This window comes from Mobula hypostoma, chromosome 3 (assembly GCF_963921235.1).
Source record: "Mobula hypostoma chromosome 3, sMobHyp1.1, whole genome shotgun sequence".
Lineage (NCBI taxonomy): Eukaryota > Metazoa > Chordata > Chondrichthyes > Myliobatiformes > Myliobatidae > Mobula > Mobula hypostoma.
Window position 1 is genome coordinate 5905200 of NC_086099.1, and position 24481 is coordinate 5929680.

At 41.6% G+C, this 24481-nt stretch overlaps 1 protein-coding gene across 5 annotated transcripts in view; it reads right to left on the reverse strand.

Annotated features, from left to right (window-relative positions):
- The window catches only part of dym (dymeclin), a 405267-nt gene that overhangs the window by 135997 nt on the left and 244789 nt on the right, over nt 1-24481 (reverse strand). For all 5 annotated transcript variants that reach the window (XM_063042598.1, XM_063042602.1, XM_063042600.1 and 2 more), the window contains one exon: nt 8236-8341. In XM_063042598.1, the coding sequence (XP_062898668.1) occupies nt 8236-8341 (106 nt within the window). The remainder of the gene's footprint in view (nt 1-8235; nt 8342-24481) is intronic.

Here is a 24481-nt window from a genome sequence, read left to right on the forward strand (position 1 = left end):
AGGTTTTTCCACTGAGGTTGAGTGAGACTAGAACTAGTGGTCATGGGTTAAAAGTGAAAGGTATTTTAAGGGGAACATGAGGGAAAACTTCCCTCAGATGGTGAGGAGAGTGTGGAATGAGCTACCAGTGGAAGTGGAGAATGCGGGGTCGATTTCAACATTTAAGAGGAATTTGGATAAGTACATGGATGGGAGGCGTATGGAAGGCTATGATCCGGGTGCAAAACCATGCGGAGCCTTGTCAAATGCCTTGCTGAAGTCAATGCAGACCACATCTACTGCCTTGCCTTCATCAATTTTCCTGAAAAAATCTATAAGATCCTCAAAAAATCTATAAGATTGGTTAAACACAACCTACCACACACAAACACATGCTGAATATCCTGAATCAATCCCTGTTTGGATGATCCCAGGACAAGTGGAGAGCCAGTGAGATTGCGTCCACTGTAGACCTATTGTGGCGATAGCCAAATTTCAACCAGTCCAGATCCTTGCTAAGGCAAGAGTTGATTCTAGCCATGACCAACCTCTGAAAGCATTTCATCACACCAGATATGAGTGCAACTGGGCAACAGTCATTGAGGCAGCTCACTCCACTCTTCCTAGGCATTGGTATGATTGTCAACTTTTTAAAGCAGGTGGGAACCTCCAAATGAAGGAAGGAGAGATTGAAGATGTCATTGAACACTCCTGCCAGTCAGTTGGCACAGGCTTTCAGAGCCCTACCAGGTACACCAAGAGGGCCTGACGCATTGCAAGGGTTCACCCTCATGAAAGGTATTCTGTTGTCAACCTCTGAGACAAAGATTACAGGGTCACCAGATACTGCAGGGATTCACACAGGTGTGGTTTTATTCTTCCTCTCGAAGCACGCATAAAAGCAGAAGTACAAAACGTAAACTGGGAATCGCTTTGTCAAGTACCTCCGCTCCATCCACCAAAAGTGGTATTTCCTGGTGGCCAATCTTCTTAACTCCTATCCCCATTCCTGTTCCAACATGTTGGTCTATGGCCTCCTCTTTTGGCATAATGAGGCCACTCTCAGAATGGAGGAGCAACATCTCATACTTCATCTAATTAGCAACCAACCTGAAGGCACGAACATTGATTTCCCCTTCTAGTAATGTTTTTCATCCCCCTTCCCTCTTCTTCTATTTCCCATTCTGGCCACTTACCTCTTCTCCTTACCTGCCTATCACCTCCCCTTGGTACCCTTCTTTCTTCCCTTTCTCCCATGGTCCACTCTTCTTTCCGATCAGATTCCTTCTTCTCCAGCACTTTACCTCTCTCACCCACTTGGCCTCACCTATCACCTTCTCACTTGTCCTTCCCCTCCCCCCACCTTTTTAGTCTGGTTTCTTCCCCCTTTCTTTCCAGTCCTGAAAGAGAGCCTTGGCCCGAAACATCAACTGTTTGTTCATTTCTATAGATGCTGCCTGACTTGCTGAGTTCCTTCAGCATTTTGTGTGTGTTGCTCTAGATTTCCAGCATCTGCAGAATATTTCATGTGCATAAAAGGCGTTGAGCTCATCTGGGAGTGCAATATTACAGACAATCATGATATTAGGCATGAACAGCCAACTAAATTAATCTCTTCTATCTACATGATGTTCTTATCTTCCCATTTTTCTCACATTCATATCTCTATCTTCATGCAGCCTCTTAAAATTCTCTAATATATCTGCCTCTACCACCACCTCAGGCAGTGTATTCCAGGCACCCAGCACTCAACCCCGGGAAAAAAGATACTGTCTGTGTCTCGCACAATCTAATAAACCTCTATCAGATCTCCTCCTCAGCCTCCACCGCTCCAGAGAAAACAACCCAAGTTTATCCAACCTCTTGTTATAGCACAGTCCCTCTAATCCACGCAGCATCCTTCCTATAATGGGGCGAACAGAACAGTATGCAATACTCCAGGTGTGGCCTAACTAAAGTTTTATAAATCCGCAACATAACCTCCTGATTTTAGAACTCAATGCCTCAACTAATAAAGATAAACATGACATATGCTTTCTCAACCACCCTATTAACTAGGATGGCATATTTAGTTGCTCCGATGATAAAGATGTTGGTCCCTTGGAGAAAGTAATAAATAAACATATTAAATTTATTTTGAATCCCATGGAGCATGTGGAAACCTTCCAATATCCAGGCAGTTCTTCTTCCTTTTTCTTTATTTTCCTTTTTTTCCAGGTAGGGGTATATATCAGGGGGAAGGGTTAAGGGGAGGGGGAAGGGGAGATATTATCATTCTATGTAATCATTTCGAAAACTCAATAAAAATTATATTTAAAAAAACCCACCCTATTAACCTGTGTAGCCACTTTCAGGAAGCTATGAACTTGGACTGCAAGATCCCTCTGCTCATCAACACAATAAGGGATCTTGCTCTTAACAGTTGACATACCAAGATGAAACACTTCACCTTTGTCCAGATTAAACCTCATCTGCCATTTCTCTGCCCATAACTGCAACTGATCTATATCCCACTGTATGCTTTGCTGGTCTTCTATGCTATCCACAACACCACCGATTTTTGTATCATCTGTAAACTTACTCACCCACCCATCTGCATTTTCATCCAGGTGATTTATATACATCACAAACAGAAGAGGACCAGTATAGATCCCTACAGAACACTACTAATCGCAAACCTCCAACAAGGATAAGTCCCTCCAAGCACTACCCTCTGTCTTCATTGGGAAAGCCAGTTCTGAATCCAAAAGGCCAATTCATCACGAATTCCATGCAGTTTAATCTGCTAGATGAATTCTGTTCACGAGTCCTCCAGAAATGAAACCAAATATTGCTGAATGTAGCTGAGAATTAGAATCATTCAAGTACGGGCCACTAGGTGGGAAGTAACAGATGCATTCTCACTGACTCTCCACCTGGCCTTGGACCACCTGGGCAACAGCAACACCTATATCAGGCTTCTGCTTATTGATTACAGTTCAACACCATCATCCCCTCACCGTGAATCAACAAGCCTGGGACTCTGCACATCCTTCTGCAACTGGGTCCTTGGCTTTCTCGTTGGGAAACTGGTCAATGTAGATGTAGATTTGAAATAACATCCCTCCCTTGCTGACAATCAACACAAGCACACCTCAAGGATGTGTGCATAGTCCACTGCTCTGCTGTCTCTACATTAGTAGCTGTGTGGTTAGGCACAGCTCAAATGTCATCTGTAAGTTTGTCGATGACACAACTGCTATTGGTAGAATCTCAGTTGGTGATGAGGAGACACATAGGAGTGAGATTGATTGTCTGTTTGAGCGGGGTCACAATAGCCTTGCTTTCAATGTCACTAAGAGGAAGGAATTGATTGTGGACTTCAGGAAGGGGAAGTCAGGAGAATACACATCAGTCCTCATCGAGGGGTTAGCAGTGGAAAGAATGAGCAGCTTCAAGTTCCTGGGTGTCAATACCTCTGAGGATTTATCTTGGGCCCAACATATTGATGCAATTACAAAGACGGCATGACAGCAGCTATATTTCATTCGGAGTTTGAGGAGATTTGGTACGTCACCAAGGACTCTGGCAAACTTTTGACTAGTTATATCACCATCTAGAATGGAAATGCCAATGCACAGGATCAGAAAAGGCTGCAGAGGCTTATAGACTCATAGACTCATCCAGCTCCATCATGGACACTAGCCTCCCCACCATTGAAAACATCTTCAAGAAGTCACCATCCATCATGAAGAATTCCAACCTTGCCCTCTTCTCATTACTATTGTCATTGGACAGCATAGGCGGAAAGAGAGTTTAAAAGAAGAAAGTAGATCAGTCAGCACATTTTGCTTGCCACAGTTCTCGAGGAGACATTGGATTTCGTAGAGAAAGAGAGAGAGAGAGTTTAAAAGAAGCAAGCAGGGGCAACTGGCACATTTTGTGTGTCAGTTCCTGAAAAGACATTGGAAATGAACATAATTAGGCACCTGGCAAGATCCAATAACAAGAAGTTAGATTTAAGTAGAGCTGCCCTATGGGAAGCTGAGGCTTAGACTCACTGAGGCTTCGGTGAGGAGAGGCATAGACCCTAAGTAGATTTGTTATTTTTTCTTTTGTATTACACATTTAGAGAAGTGAAGATGCCAGACAGGATAGTGGAATGCTTCTCTTGCAGGATGTAAGAAGGCAGGGAGACTTCATAAGTCCCTGATGACTATATCTGAAAGAAGCGCATCCAGCTGCACCTTCTAAAAGACCATGTTAAGGACTTGAAACTGGAACTAGATGAACTCTGGATCATTCAGGAGGCTAAGATGTTGATAGACAGGACATACAGGGAGGTAGTTACACCTAAGGTGAGAGCCAGGAGAGGTAAGGCAGCCAGTGCAGAGTACCCCTGTGGCTGTTCCCCACAACAACAGGTGTGTACCATTTTGGATACTGTTGGGGGAAATGACCTAGCAGAAGAAAGCCACAGAGGTCAGGTGACTGGCACAGAGTCTGGCTCTTTGACTCAAAAGGGAAAGTGGATAAGAGGCATTTTGTGGTGTTAGGGGATTAGTTGCTTAAGGGGCCAGAAAGAAGATTCCAAAGACAAGAATGAGGTTCCCAGGTGGTATGTTGCCTCCTAGGTGCCAGGGTCAGAGACGTCTCGGATCGAGCAGCAGAGGTTGTGGTCCATATCAGTACCAATGACATGAGTGGGGGGTGGGTGGTGACAAGGTCCTGCAAAGTGAGCTCTGGGAGTTAGGCTAAGTTAAAGGACAGGACCTCCAGGGTTGTAATGTCAGGAATGCTACCTGTGCCATGTACCAGTGAGGCCAAAACTAAGAAGATTATACAATTTAACACATGGCTACGGAGTTGGTGTAGGAGGGAGGGCTTCAAATTTTTGGATCATTGAGTTCTCCTCGAGGGAAGCTGGGACTTGTACAGAAAGGACCATTTGCACCTGAACTGGAGGGGCACTAATATCCTTCTGGGAAGGTTTGCTAGTGCTGCACTGGGTGGAAGGTTTAAATTATAGTTACAGAGGGACGGGAACCAGAATACCACAACAGTTAGTGGAGCAGTTGTGGAGAAAGATGTTGCTAAGCCCACATACAAAGTCAGGAATAAAAAGGGTGAGCCTGTGGGACTAATATCTAAGCTGCAAATACTTCAATGCAAGGAGTATTGTAAGAAAGGTGGGTGAGCTTAGGGCATGGACCAGCACATGGAACTATGATATTGTAGCCATTAGTGAAGCTTGGTTACAGAAGGGGCATGACTGGTAGATCAGTGTTCTGGAGTTCCGTTGTTTTAGACGTGACGGAGCAGGAGGGATTAAAGGAGAAGGAGTGGTGTTACTAGTCAGGGAAAATGTCACAGCAGTGCTTAGTCAGGACAGATTGGAGAGCTCATCTAATGAGACTTCATGGGTAGAAGTGAGGGATAAGAAAGGTATCACCACATTATTGGGATAATATTATAGACCACCCCACAGTCCGCGGGATTTAAAGAAGCAAATTTGTAGGGAGATCACAGACTACTGCAAGGCACATATGGCTGCGACAATAGGTGATTTCAACTTTCCACATATTGGCAGGGACTTCTATACTGTAACAGGGTTGGATGGGAAAGAGTCTGTCTGATGTGTTGAAGAGAATTTTCTTAATTAGTATATATAAGTCCCAAATAGAGAGAGTACAGTACTAGATCTCCTATCATGGAATGAGACAGGGCAAGTGACAGAAATTTGTGCAGGGGAACACATTGCATCTAGTTATCATAATTCCATTAGTTTCAATTATGAAAAATGATAGGTCCTCAGGTTAAGATTGTACATGAGAGAAAGGCCAACTTTGATGATATGATAATGGATCTGGCAAGTGTGGATTTGGACAGGTTGTTTTCTGGAAGGGTGTACTTGGTAATTGGGAGGCCTTCAAAAGTGAAATTTTGAGAGTACAGCGTTTTGTATGTTCCTGTCAGAATAAAAGGCAAGGATAACAAGTTTAGGAGGTCTTGGTGTTCCAAGGTATATTGAGGCCCTGGTTAAGAAAATGAAGGAGGTACATAGTATATAGGCAGATAGGAACAAATAAGATACTTGACAGTAAGAAGTGCAAGAAAACACTTAAGAAAGAAATCACAAGTGCTAAAAGGCATGAGGTTGCTCTAGCAGAGAGGGTGAAGGAGAATCCTACGGGCTTCGCCATATATATTAAGAGCGAAAGGATAGCACAGGACAAAACTAATCCCCTGGAGAATCAGAGTGGTAATATCTGTGTGGCACCGAAAGAGATGGGAGAGATCTTTTGCATCTGTATTTACTCAGGAGATGGACACAGAGTCTATAGATATGTGGCATTGCAGCAGTGTGGTTATGGACCCTATATAGACTACACAGGTGGAGGTGTTTGCTGCCTTGAGGAAAATGAGAGTGGATAAATCCCCAGGGCCTGGCAGTGTGCTCCCTCAGACCCTTGGGAAGCTAGTGCAGAAATTGCAGGGGCCCTAGCAGAGATATTTAAGACATCCCTAGCCACAGGTGAGGTGGCGGAGGATTGGAGGGCAGCTAATGTTGTTCCATTGTTTAAGAAAGGCTCTAAGATTAAGCCAGGAAGTTATAGGCTGGTGAGCCTGACGTCAGTTGAGGGAAAGTCCTTGGAAGACATTCTAAGGGAACAGATATATAAGTATTTGGTGAGACAGGACTGATAGGGGATAGTCAACATGGCTTTGTGCATGGTAAGTAATATCTAACCGATCTTCGAGGAAGTTACCAGGAAGGTTGTTGTAGGCAGGGCAGTAGAGGTTGTTTACATAGATGTTAGCAAAGCCTTTAACAAGGTCCCACATGGAAGATTGGTCAAGAAGGTTCAGTCATTTGGCATCCAAGATGAGGTAGTTAATTGCATTAGATATTCCTTTCACAGGAGAAGCCAAAGTGGTAGCAGCTGGTTGCCTCTCCTACTGGAGGCCTGTGATTAGTGGTATGCCGCAGGGATCGGTGCTGGGACTATTATTGTTTGTCATCTATATCCACAATCTTGATGATAATGTGGTAATTGAGAAGTGCTGATAGAACAGAGGGATCTGGGAATAGATCCATACTTTCTTGAAGGTGGCATCACAGATAGATGGGGTCATAATGAAAGCTTTTGGAGCATCTTGGCCTTCATAAATCAATGTACTGAGTACAAGAGTTGGGATGTTATGTTGGGAAGACATTGGTGAGGCCTAATTTGGAGTATTATGTTCAGTTTTGAAAGATGTAAACAAGGTTGAAAGAATTTAGAGAAAATTTACAAGGATATTGCTGGGACCTGAGGACCTGAGTTATACGAAAGGTTAAATAGGTTTGGATTGCATTCCCTGGAATAAAGGTTAAGTGGAGATCTGATGGAGTGGTATAGATGGGGTATTACATGTAGGCTTTTACCAGTAAGGCTGGGTGAGAGTGCAACTGAAGGTCATGGATTAAGGATGAAAGGTGAAATGTTTAAGAGAAGCATGAGGGAGAACTTCTTCACTCAAAGGGTCGTGAGAGTGTGGAACGAGCTGCCAGCGCAAATGGTGGACATGGGGTTGATTTGAACATTTAAGGGAAATTTGGGTAGGAAAACGGATGAGAGGAGTGCGGAGGACTACGGTCCACGTGTAATTTGATGTGGCTAGGCAGATTAATGCTTTGGCATGGACTAGATGGGCCAAAGGGCCTGTTTCTGGGTACAGTTTTCTATGACTCTATTATCCTATAAATGCCTGTAAGAAAATAAGCCTCAAAGTAGTATATGGTGACACACAGTATTTATTTTTTTTATTATTCATTGAGAGATATAGCACAGAACAGGCCCCTCCGGCCCACCGAGTCACGCCACCCAGCAACGCACCTATTTCACCCTAGCCTAATCACAGGACAATTTACAATGACCAATTAACCTACTATCTGGTATGCCTTTGGACTGAGGGAAGAAACTGAAGCACCCGGAGGAAACCCATGCATAGACTGGAAGAACATACAAACTTTCATACAGAGGGCACTGGAATTAAACTCCAAATTTCAACACTCCAAGCTGTAAAAGCATCGTACTGACTGCTTCGCTACTGTGGTGCCCACAGTAGTATATATACTTTGGAAATAAATTTCCTTTGATGTTTGATAGTTGATGAGATTTCTATATATAACATAATGCATGTAGACTTGCTGTTTCTCTTTTGCCCAAGTAAGGTCAATATCATTCCACGCATGGCAAGCTTATTTTGTGAAGTTCAATTGTAAAGACTTACATGATCAGGTATTGGAGAATTCTCCTCTGTGCTGATTGAACTGCTTAACGACTGTGTAGCCTGTTCTAAAACTTTGTTGTGCTTCTTCGAAAGTAAAGCAAACAGGCTAAAGACAAAAAATGAGGGGAAAATGAGAGCAATAATTTAAAATAGTATCCACTGCATAAATTATATGGCTATGTATCTTATTTTTATTTTAGACTATTATTACCAATGTTCACTATTCAATAAGCAGACACTTAAACCACATTTGTAATGAGGACATTTTAAATGTAAGCTTTCCCCTTCATAGTTATTTGCTAAGCTTACCATTTAAAAATTAAGGCAGCTTTTCAAAAAAAAAATTGGCAAGACATTTAAGAAGTAAAATTTGTACATGTGCTTGGAGAAAATATGTACTTCCAGTAACCCAAGTGAAGCCAACCTCAAGCCTAAGGAACACTAAAATTAATTTCTTCTAAAGCTACATTATGCCTTTGCTTAGGAATTAGACAGCCTTTTTTAAATCTATAAAAAGTCAACTGACATGTAATTATTTCCTTCAGATCCTAATTTTTCACCTGAAGTTATTTTCATTTTACCACACACATAGGCCCATAGAATAGATACCTCTTTTCATTTCATGTTTACTTACTTGCCACCCAGGAGTTATTTCCATTTTCGGTCAAAGCTGCCTTCTCTGTTTTAATTCCCAAACATAATGTGGCATAAATTAGACAGCATGTCTTATCAGGATAGATTGAGTGAGCGAGAGATGTACTAAATGATAAGAATAGATCGAGTGGACAGCCATAACTTTAAGGTGTTGGGTGGAAAGTATTGGGAGAATATCAGAGGTAAGTTTTCTACACAGAGAGTGGTAGGTGCATGGAACACCCTACCAGGGTTGTGGTGGAAGCAGATACATTAAAGCTCTTAAATAAACACAGGAAAGATAGAAAAATAGAGGGCTATGTGGGAGGGAAAGGTTAGATTGATCTTAATGTAGAGTAAAGAGTCAGCATAACATTGTCAGCCAAAGGGCCTGTGCTGTGCTGTTATGTTCTATCTATAAAGCAGGCAACAAATATGATATTTTGATTGCTTACTAGATAAACATTTTCCACTCAAAGTATCTACCCATTTAGACCAAGACCGTTTGAGGTTCAGCTGTGGTACTTCAAGATGATCATTTGTATCACAACTGCTGATTTCAGTCACGGCAATAATGTGGTTATTACAAATGGGCTTACTTTCATGCTGCTGCAAGAATATACAAAATTACAGAAACATAGAAGACCTACAGCACAATACAGGCCCTTCGGCCCACAATGCTGTGCCAAACATGTACTTACTTTAGAAATTACCTAGGGTTACCCATAGCCTCTATTTTTCTAAACTCCATGTACCTATCTGGGAGTCTCTTAAAAGACTCTATCAATTCCAAGTCCACCACCGTCGCTGGCAGCCCATTCCACGCACTCACCACTCTCTGCGTAAAATACTTACCACTGACATCTCCACTGTACCTACTTCCAAGCACCTTAAAAATGTGCCTTCTCGTGTTTGCCATTTCAGCCCTGGGAAAAAGCCTCTGACTATCCACACGATAAACACCTCTCATCATTTTATACACCTCTATCAGGTCACCTCTCATCCTCCATCGCTCCAAGTAAAAAAGGCAGAGTTCACTCAATCTATTCTCATAAGGCATGCTTCCCAATCCAGGCAACATCCTTGTAAATCTCCTCTGCACCCTTTCTATAGTTTCCACATCCTTCCTGTAGTGAGGTGACCAGAAGTGAGCACAGTACTCCAAGTGGGTCTGACCAGGGTCCTATATAGCTGCAACATTACCTCTCGGCTCTTAAGCTCAATCCCACAATTGATGAAGGCCAATGCACCGTATGCCTTCTTAACCACACAGTCAATCTGCACAGCAGCTTTGAGTGCCCTATGGACTCGGACGCCACGATCCCTCTGTTCCTCCACACTGCTAAGAGTCTAACCATTAATACTATATTCTGCCATCATATTTGACCTACCAAAATGAACCACCTTACACTTACCTGGGTTGAACTCCATCTGCCACTTCTCAGCCCAGTTTTGCATCCTATCAATGTCCCACTATAACCTATGACAGCCCTCCACACTATCCACAACACCCGCAACCTTTGTGTCATCAGCAAACTTACTAACCCATCCTTTCACTTCCTCATCCAGGTCATTTCCTAAAATCACGAAGAGAAGGGGTCCCAGAACAGATCTCTGAGGCACACCACTGGTCACCGACCTCCATGCAGGATATGACCTGTCTACAACCACTCTTTGCCTTCTGCGGGTAAGCCAGTTCCACAAAACAATGATCCCATGGATCCCATGCCTCCTTACTTTCTCAATAAGCCTTGCATGGGATACCTAATCAAATGACTCACTGAAATCCATACACTACATCTACTGCTCTACCTTCATCAAAGTGTTAAGTCACATCCTCAAAAACTTCAATCAGGCTCGTAAGGCACGAACTGCCTTTGACAAAGCCATGCTGACTATTCCTAATCATATTATGCCTCTCCAAATGTTCATGAATTCTGCTTCTCAAGATCTTTACCATCAACTTACCAACCACTAAAGTAAGACTCACTGGTCTATTATTTCCTGGGCTATCTCTACTCCCTTTCTTGAATAAGGAAACAACATCTACAACCCTCCAGTCCTCCGGAACCTCTCCTGTCCCCATTGATGATGGAAAGATCATTGCCAGAGGCTCAGCAATCTACTCCCTCGCCTCCCACAGTAGCCTGTGATATACCTCGTACTGTCTCAGTGAAGTATCCGACTTGATTCATTAAGTACCTCTACTATCTTCTCCAGTTCCATACACACTTTTCCACTGTCACACTTGATTGGTCCTATTCTCTTATGTCTTACCCTCTTGCTCTTCACATACTTGTAGAATGCCTTGGGGTTTTCCTTTATCCTGCTTGCCAATGCTTTCTCATGGCCCCTTCTGGCTCTCCTAATTTCATCTTAAGCTCCTTCCTGCTAGCCTTACAATCTTCTAGATCTCTAACATTACCTAGTTTTTTGAACCTTTCGTAAGCTTTTCTTTTCTTCAACTAGATTTTCAACAGCCTTTGTACACCACGGTTCCTGTACCCTACCATCCTTTCCCTGTCTCATTGGGTCTCATACCTATTCAGAACGCCACTCAAATATCTCCTGAACATTTGCTACATTTCTGCCGTACATTTCCCTGAGAACATTTGTTCCCATTTTATGCTTCCAAGTTTCTGTCTGACAGCTTCATGTTTCCCCTTACTCCAATTAAATGCTTTCCTAACTAGTCTGTTCCTATCCCTCTCCAATGCTATGGTAAAGGAGATAGAATTATGATCACTTTCTCCAAAATGCTCTCCCACTGAGAGACCTGACACCTGACCAGGTTCATTTCCCAATACCAGATCAAGCACAGTGTCTCCTCTTGTAGGCTTATCTACATATTGTGTCAAGAAACCTTCCTGAATACACCTAACAAACTCCACCCCATCTAAACCCCTTGCGCTAGGGAGATGCCAATCAATGTTTGGGAAATTAAAATCATGAGGGATTATACTTAGGGTAAATGCAAGCAAGCTTTTTCCACTGAGGATAGGTCTGATTAGAATAAGAGGTCATGGGTTAAGGGTGAAAGGGGAAACTGATGGGGGAGCTCCTTCACTCAGAGAGTGGTGAGAGAATAGAATGAGCTGTGAGTGGAAGTGGTGGTTTGGGTTTGATTTCAACGTTAAGAGAAGTTTGAATAACTACATGGATGGGAGGGGGATGGATGGCTATGGTCCAGGTGCCGGCATATAGTTCAGCACGAACTAGATGGGCAAAAGGGCATGTTTCTATGCTGTAGTGCTTTATTTCTCTTCCAAACTAAAACTGACATTTTTTTCAGCATCTCCTTTTCTAACTGAAGATATACACAGGGATTGTGTTGTACTACAGAAGAGAAAGCTGTGCATCTTCTTTGGTAAAATAACTTCCCAGTAATTCAAACGTGAAAGTAAACCTTTATTATCAAAGGAGCTAAGCCTCAGGGCATGTGCCTTTAAGGAGTTTAGGAACATCCTTCAAAATTCAAGATTCAAGATTGTTGAATATCATTTCTCATCCAAGAGCAGGGTGGGTGGGATCCTTCGTGATGTTACTGCCTTTTTCCAGCACCTTTCCGAACATATGTCCTTAATGCTGGGTAGGCTGGTGCGAGTGATGCATTGAAAATGACTTGCAAAAATGTGAAAAAGATCAACAAGTCTATTTCAGTCCTTCCTCAAATTCAAAGAATGGAAGGCTGGGGGAACAGTGGGTTTAATGTAAAAAAACAAGTTCATGCAATTCACTGACTGTTCCACCAAAGAAGGTGAAAGATAATTTCCTTGTTTCCTGGTTTTAGATCTGCAGATCAAGTCATAGAGAAATAGAGGACTACAACACAGGAACAGGCCTTTCAGCCCATTTAGTTCATGCTGAACTATTATACTGCTTGGTCCCATTGACACATACCTGGATGAGTGCCCTCCATACCCCTCTCATCCAAGCTCATCTTAAATGTCAAAATCTAACCTGCATCCTCCACTTCTGCTGGCAGCTGTTCTCCACTCACACCATCCCCAGAATGAAGAAGTTCCCTCTCAGGTTCCCTTTAACTATAGCCCATGACCTCTAGTTCTAGTCTCACTCAACCTCAGTGGAGAAAGCCTGCTTGCATTTACACATCTAAACACCTCACAATTTTGTATACCTCTATCAAATCCCCTCTCATTCTCCTACGCTGTAGGGAACTTATTCAACCTTTCCCTGTATCTTATGTCCTCAAGACCCAGCAAGATCCTTGTAAATTTCTTCTGTACTCATTCAAATTTTATTGATATCTTTCCTGCAGCTAGGTAACCAGAAATGCACACAATATTCCAAATTTGGCCTCGCCAGTGTCTTATACAACTTCAACATAACATCCCAACTCCTGTACTCAGTACACAGCTTCCTGAAGGCCAGTGTGCCAAAAGTTTTCTTTATGACCCTATCTACCGGTGATGCTACACTCCCATATCCCTTAGTTCGGTCATACTCCTCAAAGCCATACCATTCACTAAGTAATATTTACTGCATGTTTAAAAGAATCACCGCATCTGTGTAGCATCATTTAGTTCATATTATTATTATTATATTTTTGTTATTATTATAGAGATACAGCATAGTAACGGGCCCTTCTGACACAACAAGCCCATGCCACCAAATTACACCCATGTGACCAATTAACCTACTAACTGGTATGTCTTTAGGATGTGGGATGAATTGGACACAATCACGGGGAGAGTGTACGAGCACCCTACAGACAGTGGCGAGAATTAAACAAGTGCTGTAATAGCCTTTTGCTAACCACTACACTACCATGCTGTCCCACCAACCCTGATCTATGAATGCCAGTGTGCCAAAAGCTCTCTTTACCACCATAGCTACATGTGACACCACTTTCAAGAGATTATGCATCTGTATTGCCATATCCTTTTATTCCACCAGACAATTCAGTGCTCAACCATTGATTTACTAGTAGTTATTAAATGTTCAAGGCACTCATTAGCACATCTGTTTAGCATCATTTACGTGGCTCATATGTTGAGTAACTCACATAGAATGCTGGAGGAACCCAGTAGGTCAGGCAACATCTATGGAAAGGAATGAAGAGTCGACACTTCGAGCCGAGATCCTTCATCAGGATGCCTGGATGACTTCCTCTAGCATTTTGTGTGTGTTACTTTGGATTTCCAGCATCTGCAAAATCTCTTGTGTTCATATAGTGTGCTTACAATTGGAATTGACTGTACATTTGCCTACATTTCATTCACATATCTGGCAGTGAAACAGTTTCAGACATCCAAGAGTTTGAGGACATGGAAAACACAAAGCAAACTGAAATTCTCAAATGTTCTCATAAGCAAAGCAATTCAATGTTCAAGAAGCAGTCTCCTCCATGGTTACTTCTCACTAAGGAGTTGAGAATTAACAAACACTGGCATTGTTGCAACCTGATTAACAATCATCTATAATTTTTAAAAAGTGACTCTGGTACACACACAAAATACTGGATGAACTCAGCAGGTCAAACAGCATCTATGGAGGGAAATAAACAGTCAACATTTTGGGCTGAGTTCATCTGAACAGGAAAAGAAGGGGGAAGAAGCACTTTTTAATTAGGTAGAAATGAGCAGTGGTGCCTGATTGCTGAGTTCCTTCAGTTTTTTGTGTGTGTTGCTCTGGATTTCCAGCATCTACAGAACCGATTGTGTTTGTGATTCTATTGCTTTAAGTTTTCAAGAAGAACGGACATTTTTGGCACGGAATCAGTAAGTGATACAGAAAATGACAGCTCCAGACATCATAAAAACTCTTCTGTGGATGAAGTGAGCAACAAGTTCCTATTTGAAGTCCCTTAAAATTTCCGACTGTACCTTACTTCTCTTCCTGTTGCAAACCTCTTCAGAAGGAACATTTGACAAATAATTCTGTCAACGGAATGATTTTGATGATGAAAGGCACTGCTTTCCAAAAAAAATAGATATTTTTAAAACAACACAAGAGAAACTTCTGTGTTATTTAGGGTTGCCTAGAGATGGTCCTTCTAGTTACTTCTGAAAACTTTGCTCTCGGTATATTTCCAGGACACCAGGGTAATTGATAATGCGGAGCGTTTGATGCCTCTTGGCCTGTACTTGCTGGAGTTTAGAAAAATGAGGGGGCATCTCATTGAAAGCTTATGAATATTGAAAGATCTAGATAGAGTGAATGTGGAGAGGATGTTTCCTAGAGTGGGGGAGTATCCAACCAGAGGATAGTCCCAGAATAGAGAGACGTCCATTTAGAACAGAGATGAGGAAAAAAATCTTTAGACAGAGGGTGATGAATCTGTGGAATTCATTGCCATGGACAGCTGAGAAGGCTAAGTTATTGAGTATATTTAAAGTATTAGTCAGGGCGTCAAAGGTTACAGGCAGAGAATGGGTTTGAGAGGGGAAATAAGTCAGTCATTATGGAATGGCGGAGCAGACTCAATGGGACGAGTGTTCTAATTCAGCTCTAATGTCTTACAGTCTTATGGTCTAATATTTGTAAATCTATCAGCCTTTCCGGATCACATGTCAGAGATGTAGTGCTTCAGTTGAAAATGGCAAACAAAAGAGAGTACTTTTGCATTTCTCAATTTCACAGATCTACCTAGCATGGAGTAATAACCTTCCAATTCTGCGGCCTGAATGTATCTGTTGAATAAATTGACAGGGAAGGGATTATTTCCTAGTGAAGGAATTTTTCCATAGTAGCTGGCAATCTTCCCAGGTAGCTCAAATTTTCTCAAATTGTAGGCACAGAGTGCCAGCAGATGTTTTTCATAGAGTCATAGAGCACTAAAGCATAGAAACAAGCCCTCTGGCCCATCTAGTTGGTGCCCAACTATTATTCTACCTGGTCCTATGAACCCACACCTGGACATAGCACTCTATACCCCTGCCATTCATGTACTAACCTAAATTTTTCTTGAATGTTAAAATTGAGCCCACATTCACCAGTTCTGCTGGCAGCATGTTCTACACTTTCACCGCCCTCTGAATGAAGAAGTTCCCCCTCATGTTCCCCTTAAAACATTTCACCTTTCACCCTTAACCCATGACCTCTAGGTCTAGTCTCACCCAACCTCAGTGGAAAAAGCCAGCTTGCATTTACCCTATCTCTACCCCTCATAATTTTGTATACCTCTATCAAATCTCCCCCTCATTCACCTACACTCCTATTCTACATCGCCTATTCAGCCTTTCCCTGTAACTCAGAACATCAAGTCCTGGCAACATCCTTGTATATGTCCTCTGTACTCCTTCAATCTTTATTTATATGTTTCCTGTTAGTAAGTGACCAGAACTGGAGATAATACTGCAAATTAGGCCTCACCAACGTACCTGAAAGAAAATAATTTTTAAGGTTACATGGACAAAGTGCCGTAGTAAAATGGTTCTACCAAGATCTATCACGGTCCTGGTGGGGCTGAATGGTTTTCTTCTACTCTATTGCACCTTCACTATAACCCACAGTTGATCAATTATTTTTCTGAATTTCTAACATTGTTGACCTAATAGCTAATTAGTTAAAAATTGATTAGTTAATCTACCTTTTCATGACACTGGCTGTGGACCACACTCAAATGGTGGACAAAACTCCAAGAATAACCTTGTTCTTCTTGAATTGCATGGTATCTTGTATGTATATTTCATCAAGTACGAATTTGGTTTATTGTCTTTTTTTTTCTTTCAGCCCATCACCCCTACTGGGCCACAGGCACAGGCAGCAGTTTGCCGAGTCCTCTGTCCTGGCCATAGCCATAGTCATAGTCATACTTTATTGATCCTGAGGGAAATTGAGTTTCGTTACAGTCACACCAACCAAGAATACAGTATAGATATAGCAATATAAAACTATAAATAATTAAATAATAACAGGTAAATTACGGCCAGGAAATAAGTCCAGGACCAGCCTATTGGCACAGGGTGTCTGACCCTCCAAGGGAGGAGTTGTAAAGTTTGATGGCCACAGGCAGGAATGACTTCCTATGACGCTCTGTGCTGCATCTCGGTGGAATGAGTCTCTGGCTGAATGTACTCCTGTGCCCAACCACTACTTTATGTAGTGGATGGGAGACATTGTCCAAGATGGCATGCAACTTGGACAGCATCCTCTTTTCAGACACCACCGTCAGAGAGTCCAGTTCCATCCCCACAACATCACTGGCCTTACGAATGAGTTTGTTGATTCTGTAGGTGTCTGCTACCCTCAGCCTGCTGCCCCAGCACACAACAGCAAACATGATAGCACTGGCCACCACAGACTCGTAGAACATCCTCAGCATCATCCAGCAAATGTTAAAGGACCTCAGTCCCCTCAGGAAATAGAGACGGCTCTGACCCTTCTTGTAGACAGCGTCAGTGTTCTTAGACCAGTCCAGTTTATTGTCAATTCGTATCCCCAGGCCAGTCTTGCAGGTTGTCCCCAGGTGTAGCCCATCTTCTTGGTGTATCCCATCTCTTCCAGGGATGAGGTCTTTGGAGCCTCTGTTGGTGTTTCTGTAGCTCTGGATTTTTACAGGATTGGGATGCTAGTCCAATGCCCAACCCTCTTCCTTTCATAGCGGTGCTTGGGACATCCACGGTGGAGTTTGGTTTATTGTCACACTGAAAAAATAGTATCCTCAGCTGGAGCTCAAAGAAAGATTAGCTTTATTTGTCACATGTACATCGAAACATTAAAACATACAGTGAAATGCAGTTTTTTTGCATCAACAACCAACACAGTCTGAGGATGTGCTGGGGGCAGCCCACAAGTGTTGCCATGCTTCTGGCACTAACTTAGCATGCCCACAACTCACTAACCCTAACCCATACATCTTTGGAATATGAAAGAAAACTAAAGAACCTGAGGAAACCTGCACAGTTACAGGAAGAATGTACAAACTCCTTTCAGACAGCGGCAGAACTGAACTTGGGTCACTGATGCTGCCATAGCTTATGCTAACTGCTACACTGCTGCCCTAATTACAATTTGGTTGTCATAATCAACAGTAGAATCACTGAAGGATCACTGCACCAGCTGCTTGATAAGCACATCCCACCTATCTTAAGAGACATTTTCAAAAGTAACTACAGTTCTTTTCTAGAAAGAATGAAATTAACATATACTCAGTGGCCACTTTATTAAATACACCTGTACACATGCTTGTTAATGCAAATATCTAATCAGCCAATCATGTGGCAGCAACTCAATACATAAAAGCATGCAGATATGGACAAGAGGTTCGGTTGTTGTTCAGACCAAATATCAGAATGGGAAAGAAATGTGATCTAAGTGATTTTGACTACAGAATGATTGCTAATGCCAGAAGGGGTGGTTTGAGTATCTCAGAAACCACTGATTTCCATGGGTTTTCACGCAGAACAGTCCCTAGAGTTTACTAAGAATGGCTGAAAAAAAAATTCAGTGAGTGGCATTTCTGTGGGTGAAAACACCTTGTTCATGAGAGATCAGAGGAAATTGGTCAGACTGGTTCAAGCTGACAGGAAGGCAACAGTAACTCAAATAACCATGCATAACAACAATGATATGTAGAAGTGTATCTCCGAACACACAATATATCGAACCTTGAACTGGAAGGGCCACAGCCGCAGAAGACCACAAACATACACTCAGTAGTCACTTTAACTAATCAAGTGGCCACTGAGTGCACGTCAATGATATTAAACCTGATTCTGATTCTCTAAAAAATGACAAAAGGATGATGTGTTATAGAGTTATGTAAAGGGCTGACAGGGTTTATCCTGACAATTCGTTTTCACTTGAGCTAAGGACAATCCTTAATTAATCTAACCAGGAGAATCTGGAGAAACTCTTACTTACACAGAAAGTGGTTAGCACCCAGAATTCTCTAAAAATCAGTTCAGGGAGAAAATGAAGATAAATTTAAGCTGTAATACCTAAATGAGAATGGAATATTGAGATAATTTTATTTATTTATTTAGCGATATAACAGGAAATAGGCTCTTGTGGCCCTATGAGCCACACCGCCCCAAAAATCCCCACATTCCTTATTAATCCTAACCTAATCTCATGAGAATTTACAATGACGAATTAACCTACCCGGTACATCCTTGGACTGTGGGAGGAAACAAGAGCATGTGGAGAAAACCCATGCATTCTACAGGGAGGACATACTGAGAATTTGAACTCCAAACTCCAAAGCCCCAAGCCCCAAGCTGTAATAGCATTGCGCTAACCAACCGCTATGCTACGGTGGTGACATATGTAGTGAATGAAAGAACATGGATTATGTATAGGCAAAGGGGACTTGCTATCATTCAGCATTGCCTTCAGTGCAGACATTATCATTTGAAGGGACTGTTCTGTGCTCTGCAGTAAAGGGACACAACAGGGTAGCGGTTAGTTTACAGCACTGACTATAAAACTGGAGGACTCAAGAGAAAACCCACGTGTTCCATGGGTGGTATACATGGGTTTTCTCTGAGTCCTCCAGGGTACAGAGACACCTTACAGAACAGAACAGTGCCAGAAATGAACTCCAAACTCTGGAACATCCCAAGCTGAAATAATGTCTCCCTGCTACCATGTTGCTATGGCTGACTTATAATGAATGAGGTGTTAAGACAAAGAAGCTTAGGAGAAGAGACAATGGTAAGTACTTGTTGTTAGATCCAGCCTGGATTTCTGAGTTGTAATAACTTAACAAGTCTGAGCTTACCAGGTTTACTATACCACTAGGACTTCTGCATTCAATCAATTCATTTTAAATTGTAAAAAGATCTCTATGGTGCACAGCAATTTTCTTTTGAAAAATGTTCATTTTCTCTTGAATTCAATATCCCTAATAAGGAAACAGTTTTTTGTGTGCTTTTGGTAAATTCTGCAAATTTTCAAATTACAAACATTTAATTGGTATTAAAGCCATGTTTTCACATTTCCATTATAAATATTCAATTGTACCAAGACAGGATTATAAATGTCATTGATTTTTTTTTCTGCTGTTTCTGGGAATCCAGCCAGATCTCTTTTCAAAAATTACCCACAATCAGAGGAAATTTATCTTGTTTTAGGAGTAGGATCACAATATATGTAATTAAGTATGATCGGTGACATACCAAAGAAATATGGAAATACTATTCAAAAGATGTTCTCAATCAAAACAAAGACTTAAGAAGATCAATGCATAGTCTACAACAGAGTATATAACGACAGCCACATGAATTACAAGGCTGCATAATTCATTTATGTTATCGTACAACAGGATGCTCACTAAACAGTTTTTAAGCCTACCAGTTTCTTTATTTTTATAACTGGTTCCTTAAGGTTGTGATACCTGCGGGGTGGTAGCGGGGATAAGTTCCCACTACCTATTAAATGCTCCCAATGGCATGCATCTCAAATACCCTCTGACAACCAAGTTCACCTCCAGGCCTTTACAAGTGGCTTAGCTACTAAGCCCAGCAGAATCGTTTCTACTAACAGGAGAAGGGGTAATGGGGGTTACTGGCTCCTTAAAACCAGTTGCTTCAGGGAGATGGGGTTTGTCAGCCATGGTGGAAGCTCATCTAGGAGAAGGAAAACTCTGATCTCAAACCTCCACTGTCTTGCAGCCATACCGACTCACAGGGAAGGCTTCAGGAGTAAAACTCGAGGCAGTCCTATGTTGAGTTCAACGCTGACTGGGAACTCCTGCGACACCGCTGGTACCAAACTGTATCAGTCTCTGCTGTTCCTTTGGATTACTCAGCCATGTGGAGACTGGGAGCCTGCTACATTGACTGTTTGCCCATCCTGTTGGGTGCGGTCTTTGATTGGTTCCATTGTGTTTCTTGCATTTATTGTGAATGCCCGCAAGAAGATGAATCTCAGGGTTGTATGTGGTGTAATATATGTACTTTAATAATAAATTTATTTTGAACTTAAACTTCATAGTGATTGCTCACAAGGTGATCAGTGTGGTTTTCTGTGCCACTTTAGAAGCATTAAGAGTTGTAAGTGGCTTGGTGCTCTCAAATATCAATGATCATTTAGAATTTACAACACTAGTTCAAAACCTTACTAACTTTTGCTATTAAGCCAACTTTTTAATATTTTCTCAGATACTGTGGTTAGTGTAATGCTATTACATGCTATCACCGATCTAGGTTCAATTCCCACCACTAGAGTTTGTGCGTTCTCCCTGTAACCACATGTGTTTTCTCTGGATGCTCTGGTTTCCTCCCACATTCCAAAGACCATACAGTACTGTGCAAAAGTCTTAGATACATATATATAGCTTGGATGCCTAAGACTTGAATGTGGAGCAGACAGCAAGTTTGTAAGTCTGGCAGGAGTAAAGGATGTTCGGATTGATAAGGGTGGAGTGCAGTGGGAAGGGTGTGGGATAGGTGGCAGAGAAGAAGTGATGATAGGGGGATGGCATGGGTGCAGACACACCCAGCCCTGAGACACCAGGCAAGGTAATTTGATTTCAAGCAATTGGTTTATTCATCATCACAGAATGCCTCTTTGGTGCTTCCTGCTCTCTCCCCTCTCCTTTCCCAACCATAATTCACCTCTCCCTGTCCCCTTCCCTCTCTCAGTCCTCAATAGAGACCCATATCAGTATCAGGTTTATCATCACTCACATATATCACGAAATTTGTTTTCTTCTGCTGCAGCAGTACAGTGTGATACATCAAATTATTACAGTACACTGCAAAAGTCAGAGGGACCCTAGATAAGACTCTTGTAACTAAGACTTTTCCATAGTACTATATCGGTTAGAGTTAATAATTTGTGGGCATGCTATTTTGGTGCTGGAAGCATGGTGACACTTAGCTGTTCAGCACAACCCTCACTGATTTGATTTGACGCAAACAACGCATTTCACTTTATGCCTTGATGTATGTATGTCTAATAAAACTAATCCTTCTTTCTTTTGAATCACTAAGATACAAATGGCACAAATACTGAGTATATTTCTGATGTACAGACCCAGGCTGTCATATCAGATTGTTCACTAGTTTGAAGAAAAGAGATGTGCAATTCCAAAAAGTTTGGCTAGCTCTAATCTGATAATTATGTACAGAGGTAACAGGAAAATTTTCCAAAAGCATCCTGAACCTCTCTGTATCTATTAACTAAGAATATATATGGCAGGCAAACCAAGCTTCACTTCACTCATCCTGTTCGTCTGACTTTTTTATTACTGTTATATGTTCACTCTAACTGAGTTTACAGTAAACTATTAGTAAAACTTGCAGGTTAGTTCTCAGTTATGAGACTCTTCATTTTTCGGGGTTGATCATAGATGTTGCATCCTATCTGTCTAAGTGATAACCAAGCCAAGGCAGTACGATATAGAGAGCAAGCTGTTGCCCTTGTAGGAACAATAATTCCCCTCTCCCTGTCCCCTTCCCTCTCTCAGTCCACAATAGAGACCCATATCAGTATCAGGTTTATCATCACTCACATATGTGAGACAATAAACTAATCAAATACAAAACGAAAGAAAAAAAGAAATAATGACAATAATAAATAAATAGGCAATAAATATCAAGAACATGAGATGAAGAGTCCTTGAGAGTGAGTCTATAGGTTGTGGCAACAGTGAGTGTAGTTGAGTGAAGTTATCCCCTCTGGTTCAAGAGCCTGATGGTTGCGCGCTAATAACCGTTCCTGAACTTTGTGGTGTGAGTCCTGAGGCTCCTGTACTTTCTTCTCCATGGCAGCAGTGAGAAGAGAGCATGATCTGGGCGGTGGGGATCCTTGATGATGAATGCTACTCTCCTGCAACAGTGCTGCATGTAGATGGTGAGGAGGACTTTACCCATAATGGGTGTATCCACTACTGTTTGCAGGCTTTTCCATTCAAGGATATTGATGTTTCCGTACCAAGTTGAGAAGCAATCAGTCATTATACAGTACTCTTCACAACACATCTATAGAAGTTTGTCAAAGTTTTAGGTGACATGCCAAATCTTCATAAACTTCTAAAAAAAATAGAGGCACTGCCTTGCTTTCTTCATAATGCATCTTACATGCTGGTCCCAGGACAGATCTTCTGAAATGATAAACCAACGAACTTAAAGTTGCAGACTCTCTTCCACCTCTGAACCCCCAATGAGGACTGGATCATGAACCTCTGGTTTCCTCCTTCTGAAGTCAATAATCAGCTCCTTGGTCATGCTGACATTGGTTGTTGTTGTGGCAGCCAGCAATGAGAAAATGAAGTAATGTAAAAAGGATAAAGAATTTCAGCCCAACCAATCAATCAAGACAATCTTGTATGACCAATACTCTTTGTTCTATGATCACCACTTGCCTCTATTCCCTAGACCACCAGTCCAATTGTACTTAGTTGGGTAAGAGTCCTTGATAACAAATAAAGTATCTTAGCTTTAATTTCAACAAAAAACTAACTGTATTTTGACCAACAGCTTGAAGAAAAGAAAGGAATACAATTATTTTTATTACAATACTGTTTTAAAACTGAGAAAATGATTAACAAACATCTGAAAAAACTCTAACTATAGAATGCAAGGCTCTTTTTCTGGCAACAAAACATCCTATATGAAGAAAGCAAATAAAAAAAATCTACCATTCAGTTAAAGGATAGGTATTAGATATTTCTCATCTAGACACTTTGTTTTTCTCACTTCCCTCCTTCAACCCCAATTTCCTGTCTGTGGTATGAAACATATGTAATAATAACAAGTTTATAGAACACTTTTCACACAGACAATGTAGTTCCAAGTGCTTTACAATTCAATAAAAGTAGAAACATGAAAATAAAATAGGAAAATAAAACTAAACATGAAACTAAAAAATAAAATCATTATCATTAAAAGCAAGGTTAAATAAATAGGTTTTCAGCTGGTGTTTACAAGTGTCAACTGAGTCTGCATGCCTTATAGTTTTAGGTATTGAATTCCACAGTTTAGGAGCATAGGTCAAAAAAGCTGACCTGATAATTAACTTTTGAGGGAGATTGTTTAAATTTAAGAGACTAGCAAAAGAAGACCTATAAGCTCAAGCAGGCTTATAAAATGAAAGTGATCCTGTGATGTAATCCAGTCCCAGACCATTAAGAGCTTTAAAAACAAGTGGAGAACTTTAAAATCAATTCTAAAAGATACAGGAAGCCAATCCAGAGTAACTAGGTCAGGACTGATATGTTCCCTCATCCTGGTTTTGGTTAAAAGTCCAGCAGTAGCATTCTGAATGAATTGACGTTTATCAATAGATTGCTCAGGAAGGCCAGTAGAAGTGCATTGCAGTTTTTTTTTATGTGCCATACTCTGCCAGAGCCTCGGTGATCACTTTTTCAAGTGGTTGTCTTGGAGGAAAGATTCTGTGAGTGGTCCCCCATGTCCTTCTCATAGCGCAGTTTTATTTTTACAAGGCCAAGTTGCGAGCTCGACACTCAAACCGGCACAGATGGAAAGCGTGCCCGGGAGCGGCCCGACTAGATTCGAACTCGGAAACCTTCGCTCCAGAGTCCGGCACTGACATCACTGTGCCACCAACCGGCCTGCATTGCAGTAATCTAGTCTATTTGTTTATAAAGGCATGAAATAGTTTTCAGCATTGTACGATGACAGAAATAGATGTAGATGAACAAGAATGGTCTCAGCCTGAAACATTGACTGTTTATTCATTT